Here is a 16,936-nt window from a genome sequence, read left to right on the forward strand (position 1 = left end):
TCCAAAGCTTTTGTTCTTTCTCTCTTCCTCTTTCTATCCTACTCTCTCATCCTTCCCTCCCTCACACCATTCTCTCTCTTCTTTTCTCTCCCCTCTCCTATTTTTTCTTCTCTCCTCTTTCTTCCTCCCTCCCTCTTCCTCTCTGTCTCTCTCTATATATTCTTCTTTCTCTTTCTCCCTCTCTCCTTCTCTCTCTCCTCACTATCTCTCTTTTCTTCACTTTCCTCCTTTCTCCTCCCCTCTCTCTTCATTCTTCAACTTTCTCCTATCTTCTCTTCCTCCTCTTCCCCTTCTTTCTCCTTCTGCTCTAATTTAACTTCTTCCCTCTTTCTTCTTCCTCACTCTCTCTCTTCCCCTCTTTCTTGCCCCTTTCTATTCCTATTTCCCTCTCTTTTCCCACTCTGTCTCATATGTATTTGTAGATTTAATATGGGTATCATATATTCATATATATGTATGCATGTGTATGTTTCTGTTCTATATTTATCCATTGATATCTATATCTACATATGTGTGTATGTGTGTATCATTTTGGGGTTTAGATGCTTAAAGAAGCTTCCCCATTTAGGATTCTTGTCAACCCTTGTAAACTTTGTGCTATCATGTAAACATTCCAGAAGGGTTTTTTTTTATTCTACCAAGAATAAGAATGCAAGGGGAACAGAAGAAAGCAGCCTGTTTTGATGATAAACGAAGAAATATGGAAAAAGTTATTCCTTCACCCCTTCATTTCTTACTTCATGATCTGGATAAGGAAGAAGAACCAGACTCTGAACTTTTCAAAATACTCCCTAAGCCCATATTGGTCCTTAGGGATTCTAAGGTCTCTGTGTCCCACAGAGAGGCCTGGGGAAGAGTTTCACTCATGCCATCACCAAGGATACAGGTGGAGAAATGGATTAGAGCCTTGTTGTTAGGAACTCTCCCAGGGATACTGGATGGTGAGTTAATTCACGTTAGTAACACATTTTATGCATCTCTGTGGTAAAGTGCTTTATGAAAGCAACTAATTTCCCATACAAAGGACATACTGTTTGACATGCTCAGCAGGGAAAGAGGGAAACGCTCATGAAGATACAGTATAAATTTCAACAAGCTTCTTACCTACCTTTTGGCCCCATGGGACCCACTTTTCCATGCTTTCCCTCCTCTCCCTTTTCTCCTTTCTCACCGTCATCTCCTTTAGGAACAAAAAATAAGATATGGGGAGCAGTTCAAATAACAACACAATCAATTGTGTCTCAGAATTATTATTATTATTCATTCTAGGAAAGCATTCAGCATTAATGAAATGAGTATATGTATCCGTGTGTGTGTGTGTGTGTGTGTGTGTGTGTGTGTGTGTGTTCGTCTATGCATACTCATGTTTAAATAGCACAGAAAGGGAGGAAACTTGTAGCATCTTTTTCTTTTAATTATAACATCCCCTTTCAACTTTTATTGTAGCTCAGGAAGAGCTAATGGTAAAAAAAAATACACACACAAGCTGCTAAATCACATTAAAGGAAGAACCCCAGTTTATTAGTCTTTATTTCTCCCTAAAGTCAACATTTTAACAACATACCTACCACTGGACAGTCTGCATCCCTAGTAGGTACTTAATACATGCTTGTTGAATTGAGTCATGTACTTTGAAACAGAATTAGAACCGGGGCCTTCAACCTCCTAAATTTGAGAATGACTACTTTCCTTCTACATTGATAAAATGAGGGGATTGGATTTGATCATCTCTAAGACCTCTTCTGGGTCTAGATCTATGCTCCTATGATCTTTGGCAGGGAATTGTCCCTGAAAGATTCTTGAATCTGTGCTGCTTTTTGTTTTTGTTTTTGTTTTTGTTTTTTGTTTGTTTTGCAGAGGACAGAACAAGGACAGTACATTCATTAGTGCATTGCCTTAAGTGGTAGCATTAGAGATTGACTTTTATCTCATAATAAGTGGTTGACAACCCATCAACAAGCATTAATTAAAAGTCTGTTATATGCCAGGCATTGTACTAGGAACTCAAGAAGTCATTCTGTGAATCAGAGAAGGGGAGGGAAAGCTTTCCAGAGAGCCAGTACAAAGGTTCAGAGATAGGAGGTATAGGATTCTTTGTGAGGAGCAGCAAGAAGGTAATTTTGATACTTCAAAAGGATAGAATTGTAAAGTGAGTAATTGATAATGAGACTGGAAAGATAGGTTGGGGCCAATCTGTGAAATGTTTTGGAATCTCAACAGGAGATTGAGCAATAGAAGCAAAAGGAAGCTGATGGAGTAAACTTAGTAAAGCAGTCAAAATGATCAGTTCTGCACTTCAGGAAGATTAGCTTGGCAGTCCTGTAAAGGAAGACTTGAAGTAGAGAGAGACTTGAGGCAGAGAGACAATTGGGAGGCCATTGCAATGGGAGGCGATGAAGACCTGATTGTGGTGCCTGCAGTGTTTTGTCATTGATAATTGACTATTTTGTTGTTAAATTGTTATTTCAGTTTTATATGACTCTTCAAGAGGTTTTCTTGGCAGAAATATTGAAGTGGTTTGCCATTTCCTTCTCCAGATCATTTAATGAATGAGGAATTGAGGCAAACAGTTAAATGACTTGTCCAGAGTCACACAGATAGTAATTGTTTGAAACCAGTTTTAAGCTTAGGAAGAAGAATTTCCTAACTCCAGGTCCAGTAGTCTATTTGCTTTATCACCTAGCTAATAGTTATCACTTAGAGAAAAAAATCTATTATACACATATGTGTGTGTGTGTGTGCGTGTGTGTGTGTATGTGTGTGTATATGTATGAAAATCAGATTGGTTCAAAGATAAATCATATAGTTTTAAAAAAAGGTGATTGAGAATATTAATACAACTTCTTCCTCATAATTCATAAGAACTTTGCCTCTTTCCCATCTCCCTATACCTTGAGCCACAGCTGGTGTGCTATTATGTATAACTAAGAGAGCCATTTGAGGATGAGGTTGTACATATGTACTTAGGTTATAATTGGAATTTGTCAACATAGGGTGGCAGCATTAGTTTATTATGGTGACAAAGTTAAAAAAACAAAACAAAACAAACAAACAAACAAACAAACAAAAAAAAAAAACAGTTGGGATGCTCCAGCTTGGCCCATAATCCTATGTCAATAAGTAGGCTACAACTCAAAGCCAAAGAGCCTTGTCTTTAATCTTACTCCTAGATCATTTCAGCCTGGACACTTGCCAACCTATAAAACCTAAAAAAGTATGCTTTGAAAAAGCAAAAAGCACAGTAAGTACACCATTTTTATCCTTTGAATAATGTCTCATTGCAAAATTCCTGCAATTGAGGTTCCCTTTTCCTAAATTAAAAATAGCTACTTGGATCAAAAAATTAAGTAAAAAACTGTAAAATAGGATGAACTCATTTTAATGCACATACACTCCTAGGGACACAAATCTCTCCCTTCCCTCAGGCTAAGAACTTTCTTTAAGGATCTTTCTCTAAGAATTTGAGCACAGAGCACAGCTAACTTATATTTCCCTTTTGGATAATTTTCTCCAAATGCACAACTATTTTTTAAACTAACTTTCACATGCATGGATTCTGTTATGTCATTTTGAATCAGACTTAAATCCACTTTATTTCATTGTGAATTGATTTGGTTTAATATCAACTCTGTTAAGATATTAGGGATACTCTGTTTTCCATAGCTAAGTTCCTGTCCCAAGCTTGGCATAACAACAATCCTTTGCAGTGGGTTGATCTCAGCCACAGCAAAATCCCAGAATTGTTTCATATAATTATTGCATTATTTTGACCCACATCAGGTATTCTCTGAGCTCAGACTAGCACCCAATATATCCATGATCCGTCTATGAAGCCTTGCTATGAATCAAACTTGTCACATTGTTGCTGTTACCCCTCATTGTCAGCAAAAGCTCACAGCAAAGCCATCAGTTGAAGTATTGAGATTTGGACACACTAAAGCTGATTCCCCCTCTCCTAGGAGTGGGCTCTTAACATATGCTTCTTTGCTACCAAGCTATTTCCCTCACTTTGAAATTAAACTTCTGCTTGATTCTTAACTCTCCAGTCTCTAGCTTGCTCTGCTTGGCTTTGGCCACCCACAAGTTAGAGGTTAGTTTAGTCTGCTTGACAACTCCCATTAAAAAAAAAAAAGTCTTTTCAGATCTGTAATGCAGGGTACAAACATAATCTCATTTGAATCTATTCTAACCCTATGTGAGAAGCATTATTATCATTCCTGTTTTACAGAAAAGGACTTTGAAGTTCAGAGAATTTATGTGATGAGTCCAGGTTCACATAGCTAGTTAAGTGTTTTAGGTAAAATTTGAATCCAGGTCATTTTCATTTCATATCTAGTGCTGTTCATTAAGAAACATTGTTTTTGTTTTTGTTTTTGTTTTTGGAAAGACCATTGAAAAAGATTGATCACCACCTATCTTTTGTCTTCTTAATACTAAAATGATATGTAATTACAAAAAGGAATTGAAAAAATCCTCATAGTTATTGAGGAAGCTAGACAAAAATCTAAGAAGTCAGCCAAGTTTCCATGATTAAGATTTATCCACAAACAGTTATATGGTTCTTGAAATTTCTCTGAGATTCATTCATTTGGATTTTGACAATTTCAGACTGAATGCTCATGTTTATGACAATTCATAGATTTAAAATATGACCATATGTTTGAATAAATTAAAATGCAAATACCCCCAGGAAGGAGAGAAAAAGTAACCTAAGAAAAAGGAAGCAGACTCTAAGTAGCTTAGAACAAATATTGCAGGAAGAGGCCTTAGAGATCATCTAAATTAGTATCTGGGCAACTTTGGCCAAATTCCAGTCTCACAGTGCCTCAGTTTAGAGGCCTTGGATTTGAAGACTACTTTGTAATTCTATTTTCTAGTCCCTGCCCATAATATTATAATTGTAGAAATAAATTCCTGAGCTTAAGTAACAGAGTTAAGATTGCAAATATGGATAGGCACATGCTGTGGACCCTGAAAGGAAGCTCATAGGGTGAGTCAAAATCAAATCTGTCTGAGTGCAATTTTTGGTGAAGGTTAGCTCTAAAGTTATTTAAGATCAAGGGACATGTAGTCAAATTACCTTGTACCATTTCCAGCAAAAATATTTGAACTCATAGCACAGAGGATTTCAAGTCCTGAAACAAGACTGAAATCCTGAAGTCTGAAAATAGAAATTTAGGACTTACTTCCTATCTAAAATGTCAGAGAGTTTGCATTCCCCTTCATTTTTTTTTTATTACCAGAGTCTCAATGTAGCAATGGCAATTCTGCAAATACCAGTTCTAGAATATTGAAATGCCACCATTCTTCATCTGATAATTCATAATCCTTGCCATTTTGTTTAGTCTTTCAGTCATGAATGACTTGTTGTGACCCCATTTAGGGTTTACTTAACAGGGATACTGGAGTGGTTTGTATTTTCTTCTCCAACTCATTTTACAGAGGAAGAAAAGTGTGGCAAACAGGGTTAAGTGACTTGCTTAGGGATAACCAGCTAAGTGTCTACAGCTAAATTTGAACTCAGGAAGATATTCTATCCACTGTGCCTCACCTCCTGTACTAACATTGTCAAATAATCGGGGCTTTGTTTTGTTTTGTTTTGTTTACCACCCTCCTTATGTTTTCCTTGTTGATACCATCACATGACATCATGCTTGCCAAGCTTTTCCCCATCAACCTCACAGCTGACACTAAGCAAGTGTCTGTTTACTGCCTGCCTATTCGAACCCTCATTAACACATTTCTTTGAACTTCTTGGTTCCAAGTAGAACAAAGAAGAATGAAGAAGGAACATATCCATTCACTGGTCCATATCAGCAGCATAGGAACCAAACAGGATCTTGGCATTGATTGGAACCTATAATCTCTACACCCTTCCAAATCACCTAATTAGTGCATTTTTAAGTGCACCAAATTCTGATCATTCACTTAAAGGCAACCCTTATTAATACCTTAGAATCCTTTACTGCATTCATCTTCTACCAATCATTCCAACTACTACATTATTCCCTACTCTTGGCCCTTCTGTGGCAGTATTATTGGATGACCACAAAAACATGCTGACATGGCAGATTAAAATTTTTGGATATTTCATTTCTTTTTTAAAATAGCTTTTTATTGACAAAACATATGCATGTATAATTTTTCAACGCTGACCCTTGCAAAAACTTCTGTTCCAACTTTCCACCTCCTTCCCTTCACCCCCTCCTCTAGATGGCAGGTAGCCCCATATATGTTAAATAGGTTAAATTATATATTAAATACACTACATGTATACATATTTATACAGTTATCTTGCTACATAAGAAAAATCAGATTTAGAAAGAAGGTAAAAATAACCTGAGAAGAAAAACAAAAATGCAAGCAAACAATATCAGAAAGAGTGCAAATGCTATGTTGTGGTCCACACTCATTTCCCAGTGTTCTTTCACTGGGTATAGCTGGTTCTGTTCATTATTGATCAATTGGAACTGATGTGGATCCTCTCACTGTTGAAGAGAGCCATGTCTATTAGAATTGATTCTCATATAGTCTTGTTGTTGAAGTGTATAATGATCTCCTGGTTCTGCTCATTTCACTTAGCATCAGTTCATGTAAGTTTCTCCAAGCCTCTCTGTATTCATCCTGCTGATCATTTCTTACAGAGCAATAATATTCCATAACATTCATATACCACAATTTACCCAACCATTCTCCAATTGATGGGCATCCATTCAGTTTCAAGTTTCTAGCCACTACAAAAAGGGCTGCTACAAACATTTTGGCACATCCAGATCCCTTTCCCTTCTTTAATATCTCTTTGGTATATAAGCCCAGTAGTAACCCTACTGGATTAACTTTTTGATCATATTTCCAAATTGCTCTCCAGAATGGTTGTATCCATTCACAACTCACCAATAATGCATCAGTGTCTCAGCTTCCCTACCTCCCCTCCAACATTTGTCACTATCTTTTCCTGTCATCTTAGCCAATCTGAGAGGTGTGTAGTGGTATCTCAGAGTTGTCTTAATTTGCATTTCTCTAACCAATAATGATTTGGAACACCTTTTCATATGGGTAGATATAATTTCAATTTCATCATCTGAAAATTGTCTGTTCATATCCTTTCATATGAACAGACAATTTTCAGATGATGAAATTTATCAGTAGGAGAATAGCTTGATTTCTTATAAATTTGAGTCAATTCTCTATATATTTTGGAAATAAGGCCTTTATCAGTATCTTTAACTGTAAAGATGTTTTTCCCAGTTTATTGCTTCCCTTCTAATCTTGTCTGCATTAGTTTTGTTTGTACAAAAGAGTTTTAACTTGATATAATCAAAATTTTCTATTTTGTGATCAATAATGATCTCTACTTCTTCTTTGGTCACAAATTCCTTCCTTCTCCACAGGTCTGAGAAATAAACTATCCTATGTTCTTCTAATTTATTTATAATCTCATTCTTTTTGCCTAGATCATGAACCCATTTTGATCTTATCTTGGTGTATGGTGGTAAGTGTGGATCCATGCCTAGTTTTGGCCATACTAATTTCCATTTTTCCCAGCAATTTTTATCCCAAAAGTTGGAGTCTTTGGGTTTGTCAAACACTAGATTGCTGTAATTATTGACTGTTTTGTCTTGTGAATCTAACCTATTCCACTGATCAACTAGTCTATTTATTATTGGCTACTTAATTTGAACTGGACTACCCCACCCTCACACACATTTCTACTTAATGTCTTGCCAATTCACTAGATTATATTACATAATGGATATTGTAAATTACTATTTTCAAGTCATAAATCTAACTTCCTTTCTCCTTACTGAAGTCATTATGTATAATCTTTTGTTTCCTTCTATTCACTTCCAAATATCTTTATCATTTGATTCTTGGGTACTTCATTCAATCCCTGGGACCAAATGAGATGAGACTCTAGCCAATGTTTCATCTCATTTTCTTCTTGACTCTCCACAGATTCTACCTTCTTCTCCTAGCCTGCCATGTTGTAACTAGGAAATCTCAGCCCTTGGCATTTCCTCCTTTATCTTTCCCAGAACACTTTCCCCAGAAACAATCTTGCCCATGCATTTTAATTCATTCTTTCCTAGACTCTCTAATTCCTCCTTGTGCATTGAAATAGTTATCCTTCCTCCTCTCAAATTTAAATTTTCATCATTCCCTATTTGTTATGGGCCAGAACTATGAAACAAGGATTCTTACAAAGTGTTAAATCAGTGGAACTGATAAAGACAATGGTTATCTAGTTTGGCATAGTACTTAATAGTTCTCTAGTTCAGTACATGTGCTTAGTATTTAATATAATTCTACAAGATTCATACTTATGATAACATAACTGTAAGAAAGCATATAAATTGGGACAAACTCAGCCAGAGTGAGAGCCAGAGAAGACAAGCAGACTGGAGGCTGAAGCACAATCCTGGGAACTCAGAGATAGATTCATTCATACCATGTCACATGACCTTGGTGGCAGGGCTCTCCTCCTTAGCTTCTCCACTGAAACCAAAACTCCGGAAGGCCTCTAAGAAAGCTAGCCCAGGTCCCAGGAAAGGAGACAAGATTGTGAAGGAGATAATAAACGATTTGGACTTTAACACCTGGCTACGCTTGTGGTGATTACTGAACAGAAACGAAGGCTGGTCCCAAGACCTCCAGAAAACCAAACAAGAACATCACACCTATTTGTTGTCTTCATCCTTTAGAATGTAAGTTCTTTTAGGGCTGGACTCAGGATTGTGTTGATAAATATGTAATAATGTAATTCTTGAAAAAGAAGTATGAAAAATATTTTAAAATTTAGTGTGCATTATCAACATTCCCCCTTCCTTTTCTTAAATTTAGACAATTAAAAAAATAAAAATGTTGATTTGTAGCATTTGAATCTTTCAAGATTCAATTTACATAGAAAATTTAAAAATTGGTTCTCAGTAGTCTGCAAAAGCTTGTCCTGCACACCTCTAGTAGGAATGGACTTGTTTGTTTATATTTGTATCCCCAGAGCTTAGTATAGTACTTGGTACACAGCAAAGGCTTAATAAATACTCTATCCATCTATTTCCTCTGAACTTCATTTCCTGAGGTTATCACTCAGGTCTCTTTTAGTCATTCACTACAATTTCTCTGAAATATTAACTCTGAAAGCTACTCTGTCATTCTTGAAACTCTCTCCTATTGTTGTTAACTGTCAAACTGCTTTTATAATTCTCTAATAATCCAATCCATATTTAAATGTCTTATTTGACTAGTTTCTTTTTTTTTTTTTTTCAATTATATGAGCATTGGCCAGGATTCAGTCCTAGATGTCTGTTCTCCATATACATATTCAGCAGTCATTTATATTAGAAGCTGCAGGGGATAAAAAGATGTGTTAGACCTTATAATTTACAACCTAGTATGAAAAGGTATGGCATGCGTGCACACACACACACACACACACACACACACACACACACACACACAGAGCTACAATAAAAGACAGTAAAAGATTCAGTTCATCTAAATGGCAAAAGGTGATATATATTTTTTCTCTTGGAGATCTCATTTCAGAATCATAAAATCTTAGAGTGGAGAGTGATCTCAAAGTTCATCTAGCCTTATTCTTAATTGATTAACAATTACCTCCATAATTTCCCTTACCAGTCACCATCCAACCTTTGTTTGAAGATCTCCCAGAAGAGGACCCATCTCAAAAGGCAACCTTGGGATGGTTCTATCAGAAAGTTTTTCCTTACATGAAGTCTAAATTTTTCCCACTGTAACTTTCATCCATTGCTCTATTTTTTCCTTCTGGGACTAAAAAATGAAAAAACAAAATAAAACATCTAATTTTTTTAAACTATGACATCCCTAGAAAACTCCTCTGACATCCTTCTGAATTCTTCTTTAGGGCAATAGTATTAAACCCAAATAGAAACAGGACCACTAACCCATAGTTAAAAGTCCCTGAAGACTGTTCATTGATTTAGAAAACCCATACTATTATTACCTATTCTATTTTAAAAACATTTCTAAATTACATTTAATCTCGCTGAGCCATTCTTGTTGCATAGAGCAATAGACTGTGTTTGACATCACTCTTCTATGACTATATTCCTAGTTCTTTGAACAAAATGTTTTATAGAACTAAGTCATATATGAGGTTCTCTCTCTCTCTCTCTCTCTCTCTCTCTCTCTCTCTCTCTCTCTCTCTCTCTCTCTCTCTCTCTCTTTCCTTCATATGTGTCCTTACTATAGCTAACTCTGGTTAACCTACCAAATTCCTTTACAGATCTAACCTGCCATTCAATGGCATACTCAGCCCTCATGGCATATTCCTTTAATGGACTCTTCCAAACTCCTTTCCTTGGTAACCCTCTTACTCTCCAAAATCTATTTCATATTTACCTTTTTTACCTCTTCATTTTGTCTTTGACAAATAAATAAATGTCCTTTTTGGCAAAAAGAAAAAAAGTTTTATAAAAGAAGTTCACCACAAACACATACACATATATATTACATATATATGTATATATTTTACCATATTAGTTGCCTTCCTCTAGATTCTACCTTTTTTATCTAGTTATGCTACCAAGACCTTAGAGAAATTGATCTAATCAATTTATCCTTACATTGACAATAAATTGCAAATCCAGATTTGAATTCAGATCTTCAGACTCCAAATCTGGTCTTTTTTTTTTTCCTGCTATACTATATATTAGGGGCAATTTGTGAAGTGTGTTAAATTCTAAGCTAAGGAGATAGTGTTTAATTCCTTGGATAAAGAATAATTTGTTCAGTTGTGTCTAATTCTTCAGGACTCTATTTGAGATTTTCTTGGCACAGATACTGAAGTGCTTTGTCATTTCTTTCTCTAGCTTATTTTATGAAGGAAACTGAGATAGACAAGGTTAAGTGACTTGCCCAGATTTCAACTCAGGAAGGTGACCTTTCCCAATTCCAGGTCTGGTTTTGTATCTATTGTGCCACTTTGCTGCCCCAAAGAAGAATTACTGAAAAGTTTTGAGTAGTAGAGTTATGGAATGAACAAAGTAGTGCTTCAGGGAGATAAATATATATCATAGACGAGCAGGAGAGATAGGAGATTTACAGAGCTTTCAGAAAGCTAAAGGATTGAAATAGAAAAGTGGTAATGGAATTAGAAAGGAAGATAATCATTGGTACAAAACGTAATTCTAAGGAGGACTCAAGAAGCTCTGGTGGTAGATTAGATATAGAAGGTGAGAAAGAGAAGAAAGTAAAGAATGAATCAAGTTTCAAGACTAAGAGAAGGCAGAATGGCAGTATCATGAATAGAAACAAAAGAACTAAGAAAGTGAGCCAATTTAAGAAGTTAAGATGAATAGTATAGTTTTTGACACGTTTGAAGTGAACGTGGACCATCCAAGTAGAAATGTTTGGTAAATAGATGGAAATATGGGAACAGAGCCAGGGAGAGAAATAAACGCTAGGGAATAGGTTTAAGAGTGATGAATAGTGGTAATTATTGAAACCATGAAAATAACTGGATGCAAAAAGCAGTAACTGATCAATGTCAAGTTAAAGGAGGTCTATATTTGAGTGCTCTGCCACCTGGAGTCTGAATTCATAGAGGCAGTCAATCTAGAAGGAGAGAGATGATACTCCCCTGCTTTCTTCTCTAGTAAGACTAAATCTGTAGAATTGTGTTTAGTTCTCAGCAGGATATTTTAAGAGGAGCATTGACAAACTTGTTCATATCTCGAACATCACAGTGGTGAAAGGCCTCAAGACAACCAATCAAACAAACAACAGTAATTTATTAATTGTTTACTATCTGCTTGGCAATGTGCTGATGGTGTAAAGACAAAAATGAGACAGACCATATCCTTAAGGAATTTATACTGCATTGGGAGAGTAAAAGAATCAGTTGGAGAATTGGAAATGTTTAACATGGAAAGTCTTAGAGAAGGCTATCACAGCTATTTTCAAGTATTTGGTATAAAGTCATCTGAAAAGGGGATGAGATATGTTCTACTTTGCCCCATAATGCATAAACAGTGAGTGAAAATTATAGAGAGACAGATTTCAGCTCAATTTAAAGTAAAGACTTCCCAGGAATTAGAACTATCAAGAGTGGAAGGAATTACCATGGGAAGTAATAAGTTCTTCTGAACTCCTATAGTATTTACTGCCTGTATCATTAACTTGATTATAAATCATGTACCACCTTTTGACATCTCTTCAATTGCCTTGAGCTATTATTTAAATTTTATATTATTATTTAATATCTGACATACTTTTGTCTTGGCTCTTCAACTCAATTGTAATATTCTTGAGAATTTTTTACACTTCTTTGTATGCTCAATTATTTGCTAGCTCTTAATGCTAGGGCTAGTAGTGATCTTACTTATCACATTTCATTCTCAGCTTCCTTATCTGTAAGGGAGAGAGAAACATCCTCTGCCCATATCAGAGTGTTATTTTGGAAATGGAAAAGCAGAAGAATAAAAAAGTTATTTATCAATTACAATAAACTCTATAAATGTATTATTATTATTATCATTATAGACGTATAGATACTTGAGTTCAAATCTAGCCTCAGAAGCTTCCTAACTGTTTATTTTTGGCAATTCAATTAACTTCTGTTTGCCCCAGTTTCCTTAGCTGGAAGGTATAAATAATAATTGTTCTAGTTTACAATAAATGTGCAATATTTATTATATAGGGATATGTATATATTCTTATATTTTATATATAGATTACATATACTTATACATCATTATAAAATTACATATAGTTTTAATAAATGTACAATATTTATTGTATAGGAATATTATCTACATATTTGTGTGTTACATATACATATATACACATATACAAATACATATGTGTGTATATATATGTATATATATATGTGTGTGTATATATATATATGTGTGTGTGTATATATATGTATATATATGTGTGTGTATATATATGTGTATATACTAATATATAGTAGGTACTATTTAAGTGGTTATTCTCTTTCTTTCTCCCCTTAATATTATATTTTGAATTGATCCCTCCCTCAGATTTTTGACTATATAGTTTAATGATCTATGAGCTATCTAAGAGACTACATATGGTAAATTGTGTATAGAACTGGCCTCAGATTAAAGGTTGGGACTCACCTATGACAATGCTGGCTATATGACCTTGGGCAATTGCCAATGAGCATTAGTAGAGGGGCTTTCCTTAATGGAAATTCTCCTTTCAAAAAAAAATCATCAGTCCAGTCCAAAAACTATAAACTATATTAATGGCATGCTAGGCTCAGTAGTTGCGTTATGCAGCTCACATTTGAGCTATAAAGCCTGATCAAGAAAGCTGAGTATTGTTAACATTTTACATTCTCTTCTATGTGATCAGCTATGTAGCTACTTTTGTAGTTTCAAGTCTTATTCAGCTGAGCAAGAATTATTTCTTAGAGCCCACAAGCCCTTTGTAGTCACTCCATGTCTGAGGAGAAAAGCTAATATTGTGTTAAGGAAAAATACAGAATTAGTTGCTTTTCCCTCCCCTTGAGGTCTCATTCATTATTCAAATGCATCATCAGGCAAGCTGCTAGAAACATATATAAGTAAGCAATGCAATATTCTGGGACTACAAGGAATGCTTGCTTCTGTTTTCCCTAAATGCTCCAGATTGAACAGTTGTGGTTACTCTAGTCTTCTTAGGAGAGACTTAGGTGAATATTAAAAAGAAAGTGAGGTAGGTATCTTTCCCTGCGCCCTGATCATGGGAACCTACTTTATCTTCTCTGTGCTTTTTGTTTTCATTGACCTCATTGAGAGAAGGAGCTGTCCAGTGCTAAAACATACCTAAAAAGCAGCATGATGCAGTGGAAACATCATAATGCATTGGAATTAGCATAAGAAAAGCTGCAGCTCTACCATTTGTATGACCTGTGACAAGTCTTTTCCTGTTCCTGTTCCTGGGATTGTGCCAGTATGTATTTAACAACTGATTTTCCAGGGTGGGGGGGGGGGGGGCGGGAAGTATAAGCAACCACACATTTAAATCCAATATGCACTATTAGCATTTTTTTCCATCACTTTCTTAAGTCTAGACAAACAACAGAATAATAAATCAAGCCCCAATTTGTAACTTTTGCCAATTTCTAAAATGTAAATGTGCACAATGAGAATTTAATTCAACTCTCAAGAGCTAATTTGAGCCAGCTCCAACATATTCTTGCCTGAGCTTCTTGTTTCTTAATTTATAAAATGAGAGCAGGGAGAAAGTGTTCTAACTGGGTTCTAATATTGAGGAAAAGAAAGGGTGTTTTTAAGTCTTTGTTTCCTTAGAGTTTAAATCAGAGCCTGACAGATAATAAATGCTTTATATTTTTTAATTGATTAGTCATTTCTGTTTCAATTCTAAATCTATGATCCTATTTTTGAACAAACACATAAAAATCAGCAATGTCAAGTATTTGGTTTGGTCCAAAAAGCCAATCACACAAGTTCAAAAGATTGTGACTACAAATATAAGACAGAGGAGGAGAATGACTAGATGGGTGTACATATTAAAAATACATATATATGTTTTAAGATGCTGAAAGCTCCATGTGAGTTAACAGTGGATGTTACTGCCAAAAATTACTATCAACTTCCTCAGTATTTTGGGACTTTTGCTTCTGTTGAGATGGGAACTGCCTACAGCAATGTAAGCATAAGCCCTCTCCAACTTTTTAACTAGACTTTGGAGAATTTCTGTGGGCAGAGGGTTTCACCTTCTCATTCATCAAGGCCATAGACCATAGAACTAAGCTAGTCTTCATACAAAAGAATGAATCCCCAGGCCTAGGCATAAAATCTTACCTCTGTATGAATATATGTATAAATAGATGAATGGAATAATAGATGCATACATTCTTGAATGCATAAATGGGTATATTCATGTATGAATGAGTTCGTGAATGAAAAAGCTACTTATAAAGCATTTGCTACATACAGCCTGTATGCTAAGTGCTGAGGAGGGTTCAGATAAAAAATTAAAACATCCTTGATCTCAAGTTGCTCTCACTTTAATAAAAGAGACAAAATATTTGAGAAGTTTCAAATTCAATGCTGATGGAAAGTTCCTAGGGCCCCTTAGGTAGGATCCTGTAAAACTGATAGTTAATTGGCATGACTTTTGAAAACCAGGATCACCTCCGCATCATGATGAAGCATTGCTGCAGAACTTTAACATTATAAGAACTTAAGCTTTGTTATTTCAATTCCAGAATGGAGAATATGAGAGTTCTGTTGTACTCAGCCTCCTTCAGCAACTCACATCAGCAGTGTTTGTTCAGCTCTAGACATCACATATTAATAAGGATGCTGCAAAATCAGGAAACATACTGAAGAGTTTGAAAAAATCATGAAAATATGATAGAGCATTTGATATAAGTCTCAGTTGAAAGAAGACTGAGAATGCTCTGGGAAAAAGAGGTTCACAGTGGGGGTTGCTTATTAGCTTTGAATGTTTTAAGGGTCATGTGTGGATTTTTTTTTTCTGCTTGGCACCTGAGGGCAAAAAATAGAAATAATGGGTAAAAGTTGCAGAGGCAAATTTAGGTTCAATATAAGGTGAGACTTTCTAAAGATTATAGCTGTTGAGCTTCCTAGGATTGTACATTTACTATCATTGCAGGTCTTCAAGTTGAGACTGAATGATCACTTGTCTATAACATTTTTTAGGAGATTCATGATTTCTGAGGTCTAACTCAAAGATTCTTTGAAATGTTTCATGAAGCATATTAAGCAACTACTAGATACTTGGCAGAATTCTAGCTTCTATGAAAGTTAACAAAGTAGGGTTATAGCAACAGGAACACCAAAGTTTCCAGCAAATTAGTGATTTTCAAAATATTTTATTCTTATGAAATTTAACTGCTCTTTTTCTATTCCCTAGACATTTTCAAGAAAAGGAAAACTACTTGTGTCTATACCTATAAAATCATTGTGGCCTCAAGCTATTTTAAAATAACTTACAAATACAAGACTTAAAAACCTCTACTTTACAAAAAAGTCTTACGGAATACTGATCTGCAGTGAGACAGATAGTGGAAATAGCTTTGGGTTTAGAATCAAAGAAAATCAAATGATCAAGTTTTCTCTACAGCTCTGCTCTTTACTGCCTATATATCCTTGGTCAATTGATTTTGGGGGCTCCCTTTCTTCAAATGTAAAATTAATAGGGGCTTACTAATTGACTTGTAAGGTCTCTTCTAGCCCCAAGTCATATATATATATATACACATATATGTATATGTACACATATGTATGTGTGTATATATACATATGTATGTATATATGTATGTGTATGTGTGTTTCTTTGTTTATGGTTTATCTTTTTACAAGAATTTGAGTTCTCTAAGAGCAGGGTATGTCTTTTACTGAAGTTTTTCAACTCCCTTTGTGCCTTGCAAAATGTTTTGTACCCATTTAGTGTTTAACAATTTTTTTTCTGGAAAAAGGTTGAATGAGTAAAAAATGAAATGCAAGCCCATTTGAAATTTATTGCCTAGAATCACTTTGCCCCCATTCTTCAGGCTCCATTACTGACACCACTGTAATCCACTTTTCCACTTCCCTTTTGGTAGTAATATTTCCCATGGAACCTCTATATTAGTCCTTTTATTTATTACAGTCCTTGGTCTTAAAGTCAGCAATGAATCTAAGTTCAGATAATATTATAGTCTCTACTTACATCTAAGTTAGAGAGAATAAAGCACCTTGAATAAAATCTATGCTATAGCTAGAGTTTTGTGTGGATATCAAATCACCTAATCTTTGTGATAGTGATTATGTTGTGATTAAGAGAATATAGAAGTGAATGCCTGGTGTCTAGGGAATTTACAATGGCTTGACAGTGAAGTCCTGTTGTCTCTAGATTGCGATTGTTCTCTGGGAGGAGATTTCTTTTCTGTAAATCCTTTTCTCTGGGAGCA

General features: G+C 35.2%; 1 protein-coding gene across 1 annotated transcript in view; it reads right to left on the bottom strand.

Moving 5' to 3' along the window:
• COLEC10 (collectin subfamily member 10) overlaps positions 1–16,936 on the bottom strand; it is a 50,769-nt gene that overhangs the window by 13,784 nt on the left and 20,049 nt on the right. Inside the window, exon 2 of the mRNA XM_074266558.1 lies at positions 1,109–1,180. Coding sequence (XP_074122659.1) covers positions 1,109–1,180 — 72 coding nt within the window. The remainder of the gene's footprint in view (positions 1–1,108; positions 1,181–16,936) is intronic.

The sequence above is a fragment of the Sminthopsis crassicaudata genome, chromosome 1 (genome assembly GCF_048593235.1).
Source record: "Sminthopsis crassicaudata isolate SCR6 chromosome 1, ASM4859323v1, whole genome shotgun sequence".
In the NCBI taxonomy this organism is placed as follows: Eukaryota; Metazoa; Chordata; class Mammalia; order Dasyuromorphia; family Dasyuridae; genus Sminthopsis; species Sminthopsis crassicaudata.